General features: G+C 40.7%; 1 protein-coding gene across 2 annotated transcripts; it reads right to left on the bottom strand.

The window, feature by feature from the left end:
• Nucleotides 1-455: 455 nt before the first annotated feature.
• Nucleotides 456-12,942, bottom strand: nt5dc2 (5'-nucleotidase domain containing 2). Of its 2 annotated transcripts, XM_080763115.1 has the most exons (14): nucleotides 12,536-12,942; nucleotides 10,717-10,901; nucleotides 10,524-10,598; nucleotides 9,791-9,846; nucleotides 9,541-9,634; nucleotides 8,155-8,283; nucleotides 7,386-7,446; nucleotides 7,070-7,172; nucleotides 6,526-6,627; nucleotides 5,359-5,440; nucleotides 4,465-4,551; nucleotides 3,484-3,624; nucleotides 3,275-3,339; nucleotides 456-2,504 (listed from the first exon to the last, which is right to left on the bottom strand). In XM_080763115.1, the coding sequence occupies exons 1-14, from the start codon at nucleotides 12,834-12,836 to the stop codon at nucleotides 2,243-2,245; spliced, it is 1,743 nt and encodes a 580-aa protein (XP_080619241.1). In that variant the 5' UTR covers nucleotides 12,837-12,942; the 3' UTR covers nucleotides 456-2,242. The 2 variants fall into 2 exon arrangements, with proteins under 2 accessions (XP_080619241.1, XP_080619242.1); XM_080763116.1 differs by lacking the exon at nucleotides 6,526-6,627.
• Between the last annotated feature and the right edge of the window lie 1,017 nt (nucleotides 12,943-13,959).

Here is a 13,959-nt window from a genome sequence, read left to right on the forward strand (position 1 = left end):
TGAAATGTTTTATAGTTTTTTAAATATTTTACTTTAAAAACTTAAATGATAAAACTTTGGAACCTCTCTATTCCTTCATACTTGCACATAAACTCATAGAAAATCCACTTTAGTCGTGGAAATGCACACTTGAAATATTTAAGAGGAAAACAAGATTAAGTTAGGTTACAGGTGGCTCACGTACATTCATAAAGTATGAGCATTGATTGAGGCAATACTAAATATAAAATGTTCATTTTTCAGGAAATTTAAAAACATCCAGCTCAAGTGGAGTTAATAGGTTTTTGTTGAAGCGCTTTTTAACTCTGACTTTTCATTGGTTCAATTGGTTTTTTAACCAACACAAGGCAAGGGTGTTCAACAGCACCGATTTGGAGAACATTTATTTTGTTAGGTGCTTTCTTCCGGACAGCAACAAAATACAATGTATATAATAAATTCGTACTTTATTTGTTTTGACCAGTTAAAAACATACAATTCCAGTTACAAAAGAAAAACCTAAAAAAAACCCCCAAAAAAACCCATAGCCCCATAGAAGTCCATGTATTTGGGCCCAACTTCACCTAGACTGTATTACCTTAATAAACATGGTCATGAATACTTTTTGCTTCCAGTCACTAGTTTAAAGTCTAATTTCTAATGTCATAATATTCTTTTTGGAAAATTATGGTCCCATTTATAAAAAAATTTACCATAAAGTCGCGCATGTTCTGAGGGGCGTGGCTACCGTTACAGTCTATGATCGGGATTCCCCACCCACTCGAGTCAAAATAAAAACCAACTAAGAAGAAGGGGGGAAGTCCCGCCTCGTTGTCTGGGCCAGCCAATGGGCCAGCTGGGCCCAAACGGATCTAGAAAGATGGCGACTTACAATTCAAGGACTGACAGGCTTCATTTTACGTTCATGTTAGACCCGGGGAACGCTTTGTCCATATTTTTTTTACAGTCTATGATTGTGCATACAGCATGCATAGGCTACATTATCAACTAGAACTGCACTCTGTCGAGTGCATACTTGCTTGTTGCACACTAGTAGGCCATAAATGGCCTACTAGTGCGCAAGCAGAGCATGCAAGTACTTTCGACCGCTACAAACTGTTAAATCTCAGTAATGACTACTTGATAAGGCAGTGGTGCCGACACTAAAACATATCGTCATTACGTCACCATCGAAAACCAATTACACTCTGGCATTGGGTCCTTTAATCCACATCTTTTTTACGTCATCATTGAGAGCTAGTTATACATATACTATGTATATGTATATGTAATTTGTAAGTTGATTAGCGGTATACTGTGGTTACTTTGCGCCGTACGCACCGTCCCAGCCGTCCCGCAAATTTTGATGTGTATGCACCGTCCCAGCAAATTGTGCCTGATACGGCAGTGGTGCCAGATTACATACATCTGTATAACTAGCTCTCAATGATGACGTAATAAAGATGTGGATTAAAGGACCCAATGCCAGAGAGTAATTGGTTTTCGATGGTGACGTAATGACGATATGTTTTAGTGTTCGGAGGATTAAAGGTAATGCTCCTATGTACATGTATGTAATCTGGCACCACTGTCGTATCAGGCACAATTTGCTGGGACGGTGCATACGTATCAAAATTGTCGGGACGGCTGGGACGGTGCATACGAGTCCCGGGCGAAACTAGTACTTGCGCGCTCTGCTTGCACAAGTAACAAGACCCTGAACGCTCCATTGTGCGTTTACAGCATTGTCTCTGTAAAGCTAATCCATTATTATTATCTGGCATGGGCTGCGGCTGAGTGGTCCAGGCACCTAGGCTGGTAATCCATGTCGTGGGTTCGAGTCCCAAGCCTGATGACCTTTGCTGCGTGTCTCCTCTCTCCCCCTTTCCTAGTGTCAAGCTACTGTAACCTATCAATGAAGGCAAAAAAGAAAAATTAATCTTTAAAAAAAAGTTATCCATAATCTATTCAGGAGACCATTTGTAGGATTTGTGTACCATTTTTCCTCATAGTGGCTAGGTGTGGGCCGGGCCAGGAACAGAGCCCTTTGAGATAGGAATTAGGCACTGTGCAATGTGTGCATAACAGAAGATTTCAGTGTATCTAACTCGCCGATAGGATGGTTCTGTATACAGTGGGGACCTCATATGTTTGGGACAGTAAAGATTATTATTACCTGTACTAATACTGTCATCGGTTTATTTTGTATGTATGTGTATGTCTTGTTAGTAAATTTGTTTGGCGTAAAAAATAAAATAAGGGTTCAGCGAATCTGTGTCATTTCCTCTAGGAAGGGTGTCTTCATGCAGCCGGTGCAGAGCTGGTCCATCCACAGCGGGGCTTCGTGCTGCAGAGGTGTGCGCCGCGGGTAGAAGGTGTAGGGGAAGTCGTAGTTCATCAGGCAGCTGATGGATTCCATGTAGATGTCAGAGTAGCGACACAAACGAAGTGAAAAGTAGGTGGGATTGTGGCACGTTCGGAAGATGCTGCCAAATTGAGGGTTGAACAGGTTTTTGGTCACAGCTCTGTCAAGCGAAGCAAAAAACAGGAGGTAAATTCCTCTCTTCGAGTCATAATTCAAAGTCAAATTCTTAAATCACTTTATTTCGGAGTTCAATAAATGCAGTGACTTTATTGTCAGTTCACACTGAAATTTGTCTTGCGACCCAGCAGCCATGTACGCAGAACACATGAAAGACATGAAGACAAGAGCAATGTCCACCGCTTAGTTTACCCCTGCCTGGCTAAACTCACCTCAAAGCTGATTGGTGGACAAAGGACTTTACAGCAATATTTGTCTTTACTTTTGGCCGTTACCTGGGCCAGTTTCAGGAGAACACAGGCCTACACTGTGCTGTAAAGTGTTGATCTGCAATACTTTGATTATCCACCAACTGTCCCCACTTCCTTGGTCAGTTGCTGCACTTCACATGGTCCAGTTAAGGTATAGTTCACATTTTGTTTATTGTGAGCAAGTGTTTTCCTGGTATATACTTTTGGGAAGGCAAGTGATTTACTAGCTGTGCAGGATCAACATTACTTTTCTTTACCTGCTCTCTTTACCCTGACATTAAAGGGACAACTACTAAAAACTCCCGTGTGTAATTTGGACATTTGCAGACGTTTCTACAATTCCCATGAGGCATTTCGCAAGCAAGTAACGGACTGGCACGCCTTTATGTCAAGCTGATTCATAATTTTCTGAAAGATGTGTGTGTGTGGTCACCATAATTGTGACTGGAGTCCAAATCATGAGGCTCAAAGTCCACAACTCTGCCCTACGGTATGAACTTACTGAAGCTCTTCTCTTTCTTTCAACCATTCCGCCAGAACTTTCTGTGCTTCTGGATCATGGTGAACCTGCACAAGAAAGAGAGTACATTTAGAAATCCGATGAGAACTCTAGTTGCCGGCCGCATACATAAAATTCTGGGGGTCCTTGACATGAAAAGGTTTGAGAGCCATTGATATAGAAACAGTATATATTGAAATGTGTGGATGTACCTGCATGCGTTCCAATAGTCCTGTAAGGGCCTGAAGCCAGGTCAGACTGAATGCGTACAGTTGTGTGTTCACAGCCCTTGTCTCCTCCTCCAACTCTGGTACAATGGCCGCAGTCCTCCACCCGTGACGAAGCATCAAGTCCTGCAAAACCACAGTTATGTAATGCAGTGGTTCTTAAAGTGGGGTCCGGGGACCCCCAGGGGTCCTTGAGGGAGTTCCAGGGGGTCCCCAGCTAAATTATTGTTAGTATAATTAGGAACTAAATGGACCCTTATGGGTCTGTACTCAGAGAGTAGCAGTAGAGTGTACAAATGGAACCAAACGGACCCTAGAGTCTGTTTGACTCTATTTGTTATCTTGGAGTTAAATTAACATAGTTTTTACTATTTTTACAATATAAATTGGGGTCTCAGAGATAGAAATGCCATTAAATGAGGATCCGTAGCCTAATGCATGTCAAACTGTGGGTAATTGAAAAATTGGTTAAGAAAAATTTAGAATATCTTCTCTTCTCCCTGGCATATCTTTTCAAATGGGGGTCCGCAGGCTAATAAGTGTCAATTTGGGGGTCCTTGACATGAAAGGGTTTGAGAACCACTGGTGTAATGAAACCAGCAAACATTTACCAGGTTGTCATTGTAAATTAATAATAATCTCTGGTGCCGCCCACAGTTGGTGGAGATAATGAAAATAATAGTCAGTAATGAACATCTAAGCAGAATCCATTTGAGTAAAGACCGAGAATGTGTTGAATTACATGAATTACTTTTGATAATAGTGAATGATTATGGTGAGTGCAGCCATCCAGTGTAATAGGTTATAATTTTATAAACCTAAAACGGTTAGTGACTCCAATTGTCTGGTTTTATAATCTACTCCTCAGATCAGTTTATATAAATCACAGGTGCGGGATTTGTTTCCATAGCGATCCAAAGTATGCAGCTGACACACTGACACCAAATGGACAAAACGTTGACTCACTGCCAGGTCACTGTACAGATGATCCCCAAAATAGAGCACTCTGGACCCTCGCCAACCCGTTAGTCTGAGGAAGTCAAAAAGGTTCCCCTAGAAAAAAGTTAAACCACATTTTAAAACACTTATAAACCGTATAGTTAGTAATATAATACCTGATGAAGGCCACAGAGGCCGAAATGTTGTGTTTTATCTGACCGCTCTGGTAATGAATTATTTTGGGAGCATTTAAGACTGTGTGCAGACTGCAGACCTTCTCCTTTTGTTCACAGACTAAGTTGACCTCATTTGATCAAGCGCCTGTTGAAATGTTTGGATGTGTGGACACCTCTTGACCGCTATAGTTTTAACACCAATTTAACACATCTAGAGCTAGATTTCTGTGCATTGCTTTTACATTGGAGCGACTCGTTTACAGGGATATTAAAGACAATGCAATACAACCACATGCATAGCCATGAATGAACATAGTCACTGATATACTGTAGGTAGAGCAGTGATTCAATCTCAACCTTTTGGCTTTCCAAATACCACAATTTGTTTTTACCCAAGGTAAAGTACAATAGCATCATGGTTATATTTCCATTTATAGTAGTATTTTGAATCCATTATAGGAGATTCTCTTTTGCACCACTACTTCCATTAGTGTACTCATGTACCACGTAGTGTGGGAAGTACCATAGTTTGATAACCAGTTGAGTCCCACCACCAGCTGGTCTAAAATGTCCAGTCAGTGGTTTTAATTGATCTACTTAGATCCTAAAAATAACTCACACACTCATTCCAAAAGGGAATCAGAGTGAAAGAAAAACTCCACCCTGGTCTCTAGTGTAAGCACAACCAATAGAAAACATATTACTTTCCTTCCATACAATCTTTCATAGACACTAATGCAATCACCTGCTTGTAAATCTGACCCTTATCCAAGCTCTTGATCTTGTCCCATTGCAGGTCACCATTGGAATCCAAGCGTCTAAAAGGTCTGAGACAACAATGACAATGCTTATAACATGATGACCCTCAAACAAGTGGTCTCATCATGAGAATAATGATAAAATACAAGTTGTTTAATCTCAACTACTTTCCAACACCTCTTCACAAAATGCTTTCTAACATGAAAGTCGGTTGCATAGATTACAGAAAAACATGTCAATAAACCCTATATAGCACAAAATAACCAGACAACTATAATAAGAAAAAACAATATTCTAAGACTGCCTTTTTCCATCTTAGAAACATTGCGCGAATCAGAGCCCATCTGTCGATGTAAAAAAAACGGCCTGCCAAAGAAAACAACTGACAGGCTACAACTTATTCAGAATGCAGTAGCCAGTTTTAAATAAAACTGAGATCAGCATATCACTCCAGTTTTAGCTTCTCTACACTGGCTCCTGGTTGTTTTTAAGATTGATTTAAAAAATAATTTTATTGCTTTATAAAGCTTTCAATGGTCTTGCACCTTCCTACCTCCATGACCGTGAATATTTTCACGAACAAAACAAAAAATGCAACTGGATGGCTGGAAATGGAAATTAAGAGTTTACATAGTACACATAGTACCTGCATTAACTTTACTTAATGATTAGGCCTATATGATGTATTTGCTCTATTATGGTTATTGTAGTGGTAAATTTGTATTGGGGGTGTGGAGGGGGGCGGAGTGGGGGTAGCGAGACATGGCCAAAGAATATCCGGGGGTCCCCAGCCAAAAACGTTGAGAACCCCTGCCTTAGACAGGCAGCCTCTGTAGACATTTTTTTAACGCAGCTGAAGACCTACTTTTTCTACCCTTGCTTTTGGCTGAGTTTTTATCTCTCTGTTGCTATCCATGTACTCACTGATTTGCAGATTTCACTGCTTTTTATTTTTATTTTAATAGATTTTTGTAAAGGCATTTCTGCTGCATTTTTATGTCATGAAAGGTGCTCTATAAGTTTATTATTATTTTATTTACCTCCTTCATGACACACAACCTTGATAACCACTCTTACAATCAAAGTAAGAGTTACGATTATCCGGTTTAAATGATAATTTCTAAAAGCATGTTACGATGGTCATGGAACTTACTTGTAGCAGTCGTTGAAAAAATGGGGCTTGTCAGCTTGAACAATAATTACGTCAAAGAAGTCTCTCCACTCTTTACCTACCATGTACGTCATCCCTTTGTCTCTATAAGAGGAGCAAGACATCATGAAGCATTATTTATTTCATTGCATTGGAAGGCTGCCATCTATTGTCCATCCAAGTTACAATTTAACAGTTTTACTTTTTGGGTTACTTGAGCATTCCATCATTGTTTACCAACAGATAATATTTTCTTGTTGAACCGAGCTGACTTGTTGAACCGAGCTGAAGGAAATTTAAGCCCGACACACACCGGCTGCGTCCCCCGCGCGGCGCCGCGCGGCGCGCACATCCGCCTCCATTATTTTCAATGAACCTAACGCACACCGGCTCCGTCCGCCGCGCGGAGGCGCGCCGCGCCGCGCACGGTCGCAGACGGTGTGTGGTGGGCTTCAGATAAGCCCAACATTTGCAGCAGTTTTAGTTCGTATGTCATAGATTTAATAAAAAAGATGTATTTTCGTACCAATGAAAGAGGGTCACTCACACAAAGCTAAAGGGGCTGTTGGTGATTAGGAAGAGCTTCTTCCCACTACTGGCCAAGCGGTCCAGCACTGCATGCGTCTTATCTCCATGCGTTATATATTTCTCTGTAAAAGCCAGAAGAGAACAGAAAAGCATCACAAACCATGAATCACAAATCACTACCGCTGGTAGAAATAAATACAACATCTCATATTTCATTTGAAATATTTTTTCAGATCTTTTAAAGGATTAAAATACATTTTTCCAATTTAGACTTTTTATATTTCCTAAAGAGATACAGTTAGGTATAAAAAATGTCAACATGAGCTTATTCTTACCCAAATCCTGCATAATCCACTTGTACATGAAGCCTTGGATATGTACCATCCCAATCGCGTCCTGTGAGCAATAGAATAGAACATTGATCATTTGATTCAACAATGTGTGCTTCCAACTTTATATATCGCAAAATATTCACACTTAAAAGTTATTGGTTAGCGAAATACAAGTTGACTGTCTCCAACTTCCTATGCCAGATATTCCATTGCGTTTCCACAAGCTTTATTTTTTAGCAGAATGCGAACGAAAATAGATGCCTGGGTACAGAGGCCAACAATAATGACATGCCCCAAAATAGGGCCATTATTTGGTGGTTTAACGGGCCAATAATCGTATTGAATTAACGGCTCCCACTTTGAAACCCTCCGCAGTAAAAGGCCTTTCACAAATAGTAGGGAACAAAATGTCATGCACTGCAATTAAGGCCCAGCAGAGTAATGTTTGAGTTGTTTTGTGTTCTTGATTAAGAGCTAATGTGCAAGTCTTGGCAAGCATGAACAGCCACGACCCATTTCTTCCTTGCCAGTTCCTGTCAAAGGGGTAACAAGAGACCACAGAGGGAAAGAGTCAGGCGCTGAAAGAGGAAAAAACTGCCGTTGGCAGCACATTAGCCTGTTTTACAAGGAAGTCAGGTGGTAAGAAAATAATCTTTTAGTTCCAAACTTTTTGTATGGAATAAAATCATGTTCACCCATGATTATGCTGGCATAATCATTGTGTCACAGCTACATAGGATTAACAGTCTGTCTGATGGTAAATAAGACTTACTGAAACATCTTTGTAGAGATGGACAGGGTCATATTCAATGTTGTTGCATATGAAGTATTCGTTGGCAGTTGCAAGTAGAGTCATCTCCGGAAGTGCGAACACATCCATGTACTGCTTAATCATGGGTCCCTATGGTAGAAACAAAGCGTCACGAAGTTTAAAAATGGTAAGTAATCACAATCGTAGGAAGAATCCAGGTGCTTCCTGATGATTAATCTACCAGACGGACAACTCTCCCACCGGCTCAAACACCCTATTTTTCCCCAAAGTTCATGTTTTAGGTTGTTATTTGAGAAAGTCAAAGATCAGTAAAAGATTTCTGCTTTCTTCTTTTAACGACTTTAGCCTTCGTTTCTCAAAAGCTCCGTTTCGCATGACTACACAGCTCCACTGATCCGGATATTTTCGAAAATCTTCACTTATTTATCCGTTTCCAAAAACCTCCGTTTGAGTGTCGGAAAACGCCGTTTGCATGTGGCTGAAAGGCCCAAACGCACAAAGAAATGTGCGTTTAACAAAAGATCCACATACGTGTGGCCTGGGCCTTAACCTGTTGTGCCTGCATGTCCATGCACAACAGGTGCACACACACACACACACACACACACACACACACACACACACACACACACACACACACACGAGAACTAGTCTGATGATAGCCAATATGTTAACCATAGCTACCCTAGTGTCCCTCTTCTGGGCATGTCTTAACAGTAGATCCATTGTATCATGCAAGGGACTGATGAGTCATGCAATCAGCACTTTCATTGTACCAGAAGCAGTTAGACAAATGAATGTTTTTATTGTGGGAGTTGAGGAGGGGAGGGAATAAATAACATTGTTTAGAAAGTCTATATAGTCATTAAAACACATTTGTAATAACTTTAGTTTGATAATTAAACAACATTTTGCAATCTGGATTCATAATCAATTCTCTAACGACTTTCACTTTTCAGAAACTGCTGACTACATCTATATACAAAGGTACTCAAAGGTGATGAGGACAGTTAGAAGAGCCTGTCAGTGTTGGGTGGGGGTGGGGGGAAACTCAACTGTCGCATGTTTTCCTTGTCTTGTCACGAAAGTTAATAGAGCACAACCAATCTCTACAGCCATCAGGCTCAAAGAGGGACAATAAAGCCAGAGGCCAATACATTTGGAGCAGCAACAAAGGGATTCAATTATTTAGGAAAAGAATATTGGGACTGCAATATTAAGAAAGATAATCAGCTACTATACATCACAATACTATTACATAACTTCAGTAGCATAACTAGCAATCCCTAATATGAACATTCACCCATTTCTTTTGATTTCTGCATCTAGTTTTGAGTGACATTTGACAGCACAGACAAAATGCTTCTGAATGAGAGGAAGTGGTACCTTGCCATAGAAGCCGCTGGCTTGTTTCAATGGCACATGTTGCGTTCCGCCGTAGAGTTGTAGCACTTCCTCGTCAGGGACAGGTTTCAGTCCTCTGGGAAAATAGCATATTGTGGAAATGATTATTCCTCTTGAATATGTATCCATCCATCTAGTCACTATAGTCTGAATGCTCAAGATACTACTAAAATATGTTACACTAGTCAACAAATACTTAAGATTATCCAAATAAACGATCACACACACACACCTGTATACAGTGCCCAGTTGGATATAATGGAATGCATCTATTTTCAGCAACAAACCCTACAAGACAGAATCCAATAATATCGTCATTGTTAGTTTATATAGTTTTATACATTTTCAAGTTTCCAGGGTGTACATGCACTCATTTAGACCTGGTGTAACCTATACGTTGTGTCGTTGTTTTACCTTTCATGCCGGGAGCTACTTCTGTGTCTCATATAGCAACATACGTTTTTTGCAGGGCACTAGCCACTCCTATGGCCCAGCTTTGTCCGTTTGTGTGAACACAAACATGATGATTTCATCGTCTGATCACCCCATAGCAATGATTTGATTGGCTGAGCAAAGTACCGGTACATATTGAGGATTAAAAAGTGAGGGCAGAAAAGTGAAGACGCCAAAAGTGATTGGCCGGAATGACATTTGTGATAATTTGACTGGCTGAGCACGGAATGCGATGTATGATGATAAGAGCGCCCCTCACTTCAGTGAATGTGAATTTGAAGGTTTTCAGAAAACCTTAGGTTAGGTTTTAGAAGGCATTTTAAGGAGTGATTTAAAATGTGTGGCACCAACTTAGCACATTATATCATCAGGTAGGGCAAACTCCATAAGGGGGAATACGTTATTCCGACACCCAACCCAAATAGTCCGACACCCCAATAGTCTGACGACCCATAAATGGCTGTGACACAAAAGGGGGCATCGATGTGAAGGAGTAAAAATGTATTACTTGCCTTTTCAATATCATAATGAAGGCCACGTGTAGCAAAGTTTGGGATGTAATCATAGTTGCCGATTCCTTCCGGATACTGTTTGAATACATGTGGTTCTCATTAACGATGGTACCAAAACAGATCACATCATCTTAAAAAAGGATCTAATTAACATATTATGTATCCCATTTTTGTAGTAAAGTTGTTTGCAAACCTTGTAGTGTTGAATAAGGAATTCTCGAGCTTTGTTGTAGATCATTGCATCCAGTGCGTCTGAATACAGGGCCAGTGTGTAATCATAATCGAAACCATAAATGTCCACTTTCCCCAAGTCCACCTCGTTGTTGGCAAAGATGGTAGCAGGATTGAGCACTTTGCACACACCTGGTGGAAGGATATCTATGGGGATCGGTAGGTGCAGTGGGTAAAAAAAAAAGAAGAAAAAAACATTTTAGTTAATGCTGAGATTCTCTCAATAAATGTATGGTATTTTGCCCTAATATGTAAAGAAGCGATTACTGAGCTACACAAGTGATTTTAAATTGTAGGCTATAAACAAAAAAGAATCCCTCAGAAGACTTGTCATGCAAATACATTTGATGCGTTGTGAGCTTGAAGACCAGCTATTTTTGGCACAGATATGTGGTGAAGAAAATAATATAACTACTACTTGTAGTAAAAGTTTTAAGTGATTGATTCATTTAATTATTGAGGCACAATTATAAACATGTACCCTAGTCTAGAGCGGCAGAGCCAGCCCCTTTGGGGCCCCTTGTTTTACCTTTTCTGTATTTAAATTGTGGGGTACAGTTGTATCCCAAATACAATAGGGTCCCAAAAGGGATTAGAGCCTAAATCAAAGTGGTTACTTACAAATACGCCAAATGGTATGTCACACAGCCCAGCTTGTACAAGGTTTCTTCGAGTTTCTTAGAGTATGCACCTCTGTACTAACCTGACGCTGCCAGATCCAAAAAGCTTGCTACACAAATTTGTTTCACAGCTTATTTGGATCTGGGATCGCGGAAGCAAATTCGATGACGGGGCTGTTCCTTTTTTTCAAGATACATGGTAGATGATTGGATGGGAGCGTCTGTCTATCACCGTGTGGGCGTGCAAACACAACCAATCATATCGACGTGTCTATATACCGTCACATCCGCATCCCGCCTTTAGCTCACGCTGATTGGTTCGGTACGAAGCAGATCTGACTCAGGGCTCAACTCCGTCAGAGATCCCAGATGAGTGTTGTGTTGGGGAATATGTTTCCGCAATACCGCCCTCATCTGGCAGCGTCAGGTTACCTCTGTACCACAGCACCTCAAAGCCCCTTAAAAAAGGCTAGTCCAGACCAAGGCTCTGGTCCAGACTCCCCAAAACATACTGGTTATACAGGCCGCAGGCTACTACTTGGCCTCCCACCCCGAACCCACCTCACCCCTGCCCATTTTGATAGGCTGGAATGGCTTGGGTTGACGACAGAGTGCAGCATTTGCAATGGGTCTGGTCTACAAGATTCGCTGGCAAACACCACACCAGTGACACCACCAATATATGAAATGTTACCCATTCGGCTTTCGGCATACTGTGAAATGTAGGAGCTGTGGAGCTTCAGAGTGGTTGATTGATTGATAATGATATGCATGTCTAATATGCAATTACCTGTGTATTACTATAACTGTTTGGCACCCACACCACGTGCATTGAGCCTTGCTCTTGTGATACGAGTTCGTTTTGTTGTATTCTTAGAATAACAAAAACGAAATGAATACTATTCTCATTAAGCCCTGATGAAGACATTATGGTCGAAACACGTTGGCAGTTAAGTTGCCTTTTAATAAAATAAAGGCTATTCCTCCTTTTACCTTTGACTGCCCGGATACTGGATAGTCTGTTTTTTCTAACACCAAAAAGGTAGGCTACCTTTAAACACAAAATGAAATAAAGTGTTGGAATGCAACCATGTGGAAACACGTACATCTATACGTGACAATACGTCCGTCACAAACAAATAGAAACAAGCAAACACCTACCGTGCACAAGTCGTTTCACTTCATTGTACTTTGCCCATAACATAGTTTTTGTGTCAAACTTGGGTGCAGCTGCGTAAGAGATGTTTGCACGCCCATGTCTGGGTGTTATGGGAGGTTTAACGCTGGAGATGGATGATGAGGGACTTTGTTTACGGTCTTTTGTTCCATGATGCTTTTGTCCATGTTCCAGTGCTGTTCCCGTGGACTCATGAGCTCCTCTTGACGCCACGCTCATAACGAGGGACCGGGTACTGTTGTGCCATATCTGGCCAAGTGTCCCAAACGACGTCCTGCACGACATGATGTCCCCAAAAACACAAGTGTTTGAACCATAGACTGTAGAAAATAGGTTTGAACACAGCCCGCTGCAGCAGTGTTGCAGAGCCTCTCCCTGCCGCCACGTACAATGTTCTGCCACACAGTTGCCAACTGAACTTTGCCAAACTGAAAGCCTTGCACTGCACGCACTGCACGGCACTAGAAGCAGACGTGGGCGGTGGCTACAGGCAGCAGATGATCCTAGAGGTTGTTTAACGGCCAATGCCATTGTGCGATAAAGTAACAGAGTGCATTTTAATTGGTTACAGAATGTGTTTACATGCAAACAGAAAAGTCATTGAAATTAAACGACATTAAACAATGTTAAACTCACTTTATGCATGCATACGATACACTCTATTTCATTTGACCAATAAGGATGCTCGAGCGTGCGCTTAGCGCTACGTGCGCTTGTCTACGTGCGCCTGCAATGGCTCGTGCCAATGTTATTGCACGAATAGTGTCCAGCTTTCAGCTTTTGGGGTCAACACGGGTTGTTTTCTTGTTGAATATCAAAATGTTTTCTACTACATTCATCAAGTGAATATTTCACCATAAAATAGCCAGAGTATCGGAGGGACAGGATAGATTAGAATACTTCAGTCAGGGCAACACAACATAATGTTTCTCAGCAGTGATGGAGAAAAGTTTGCAGTTCTGTGTTCCCAAATTAAAAGTTCATAAAGTTGGACTGCCATCCTTTGGATTCAGTGAAGGAAAAAAATAAGTTTTGAATCATGCATCAATTGCTTCTCTTTAAAAGCTTAAAACTTGCTAGGGGGTATTTATATATATATATATATATATATATATATATATATATATATATAATTAGGACAAACATGTATAAATACAAAAAGCCAGTGTGGTATGGGGATTACATTTAAATTATTTCTTCTGTGAATAAATCTTAAACAAGTAATAACAAAACAAACTGTTCTGCAATGGCAACCTTTATGGAATTAACAAATAGATTTTTACAAAGGTCAGTTGATGGACATAAAGCACATTATCTGCAGATTCAGTATGATTCTCATGACAGTTCATTTGTTCTTCTATTCTAGACCACATAAGACAGTCGGAAGTCAAAGCAGGGCTCCATTGAC

Source organism: Protomyctophum bolini, assembly GCF_963924005.1.
Source record: "Protomyctophum bolini genome assembly, chromosome: 5".
Classification (NCBI taxonomy): Eukaryota; Metazoa; Chordata; class Actinopteri; order Myctophiformes; family Myctophidae; genus Protomyctophum; species Protomyctophum bolini.

Excerpts from the sequence above, each read along its gene's own strand:
- nt5dc2 (XM_080763115.1), bottom strand. The coding sequence starts at position 12,836 with ATGTCGTGCAGGACGTCGTTTGGGACACTTGGCCAGATATGGCACAAC. Across the intron at positions 9,847-10,523 it reads TTCATTATGATATTGAAAAG|GGTTTGTTGCTGAAAATAGA; the intron begins GCAAGTAATACA and ends TCTGTCTTGTAG. Across the intron at positions 8,284-9,540 it reads CCAGCGGCTTCTATGGCAAG|GGACCCATGATTAAGCAGTA; the intron begins GTACCACTTCCT and ends TTTCTACCATAG.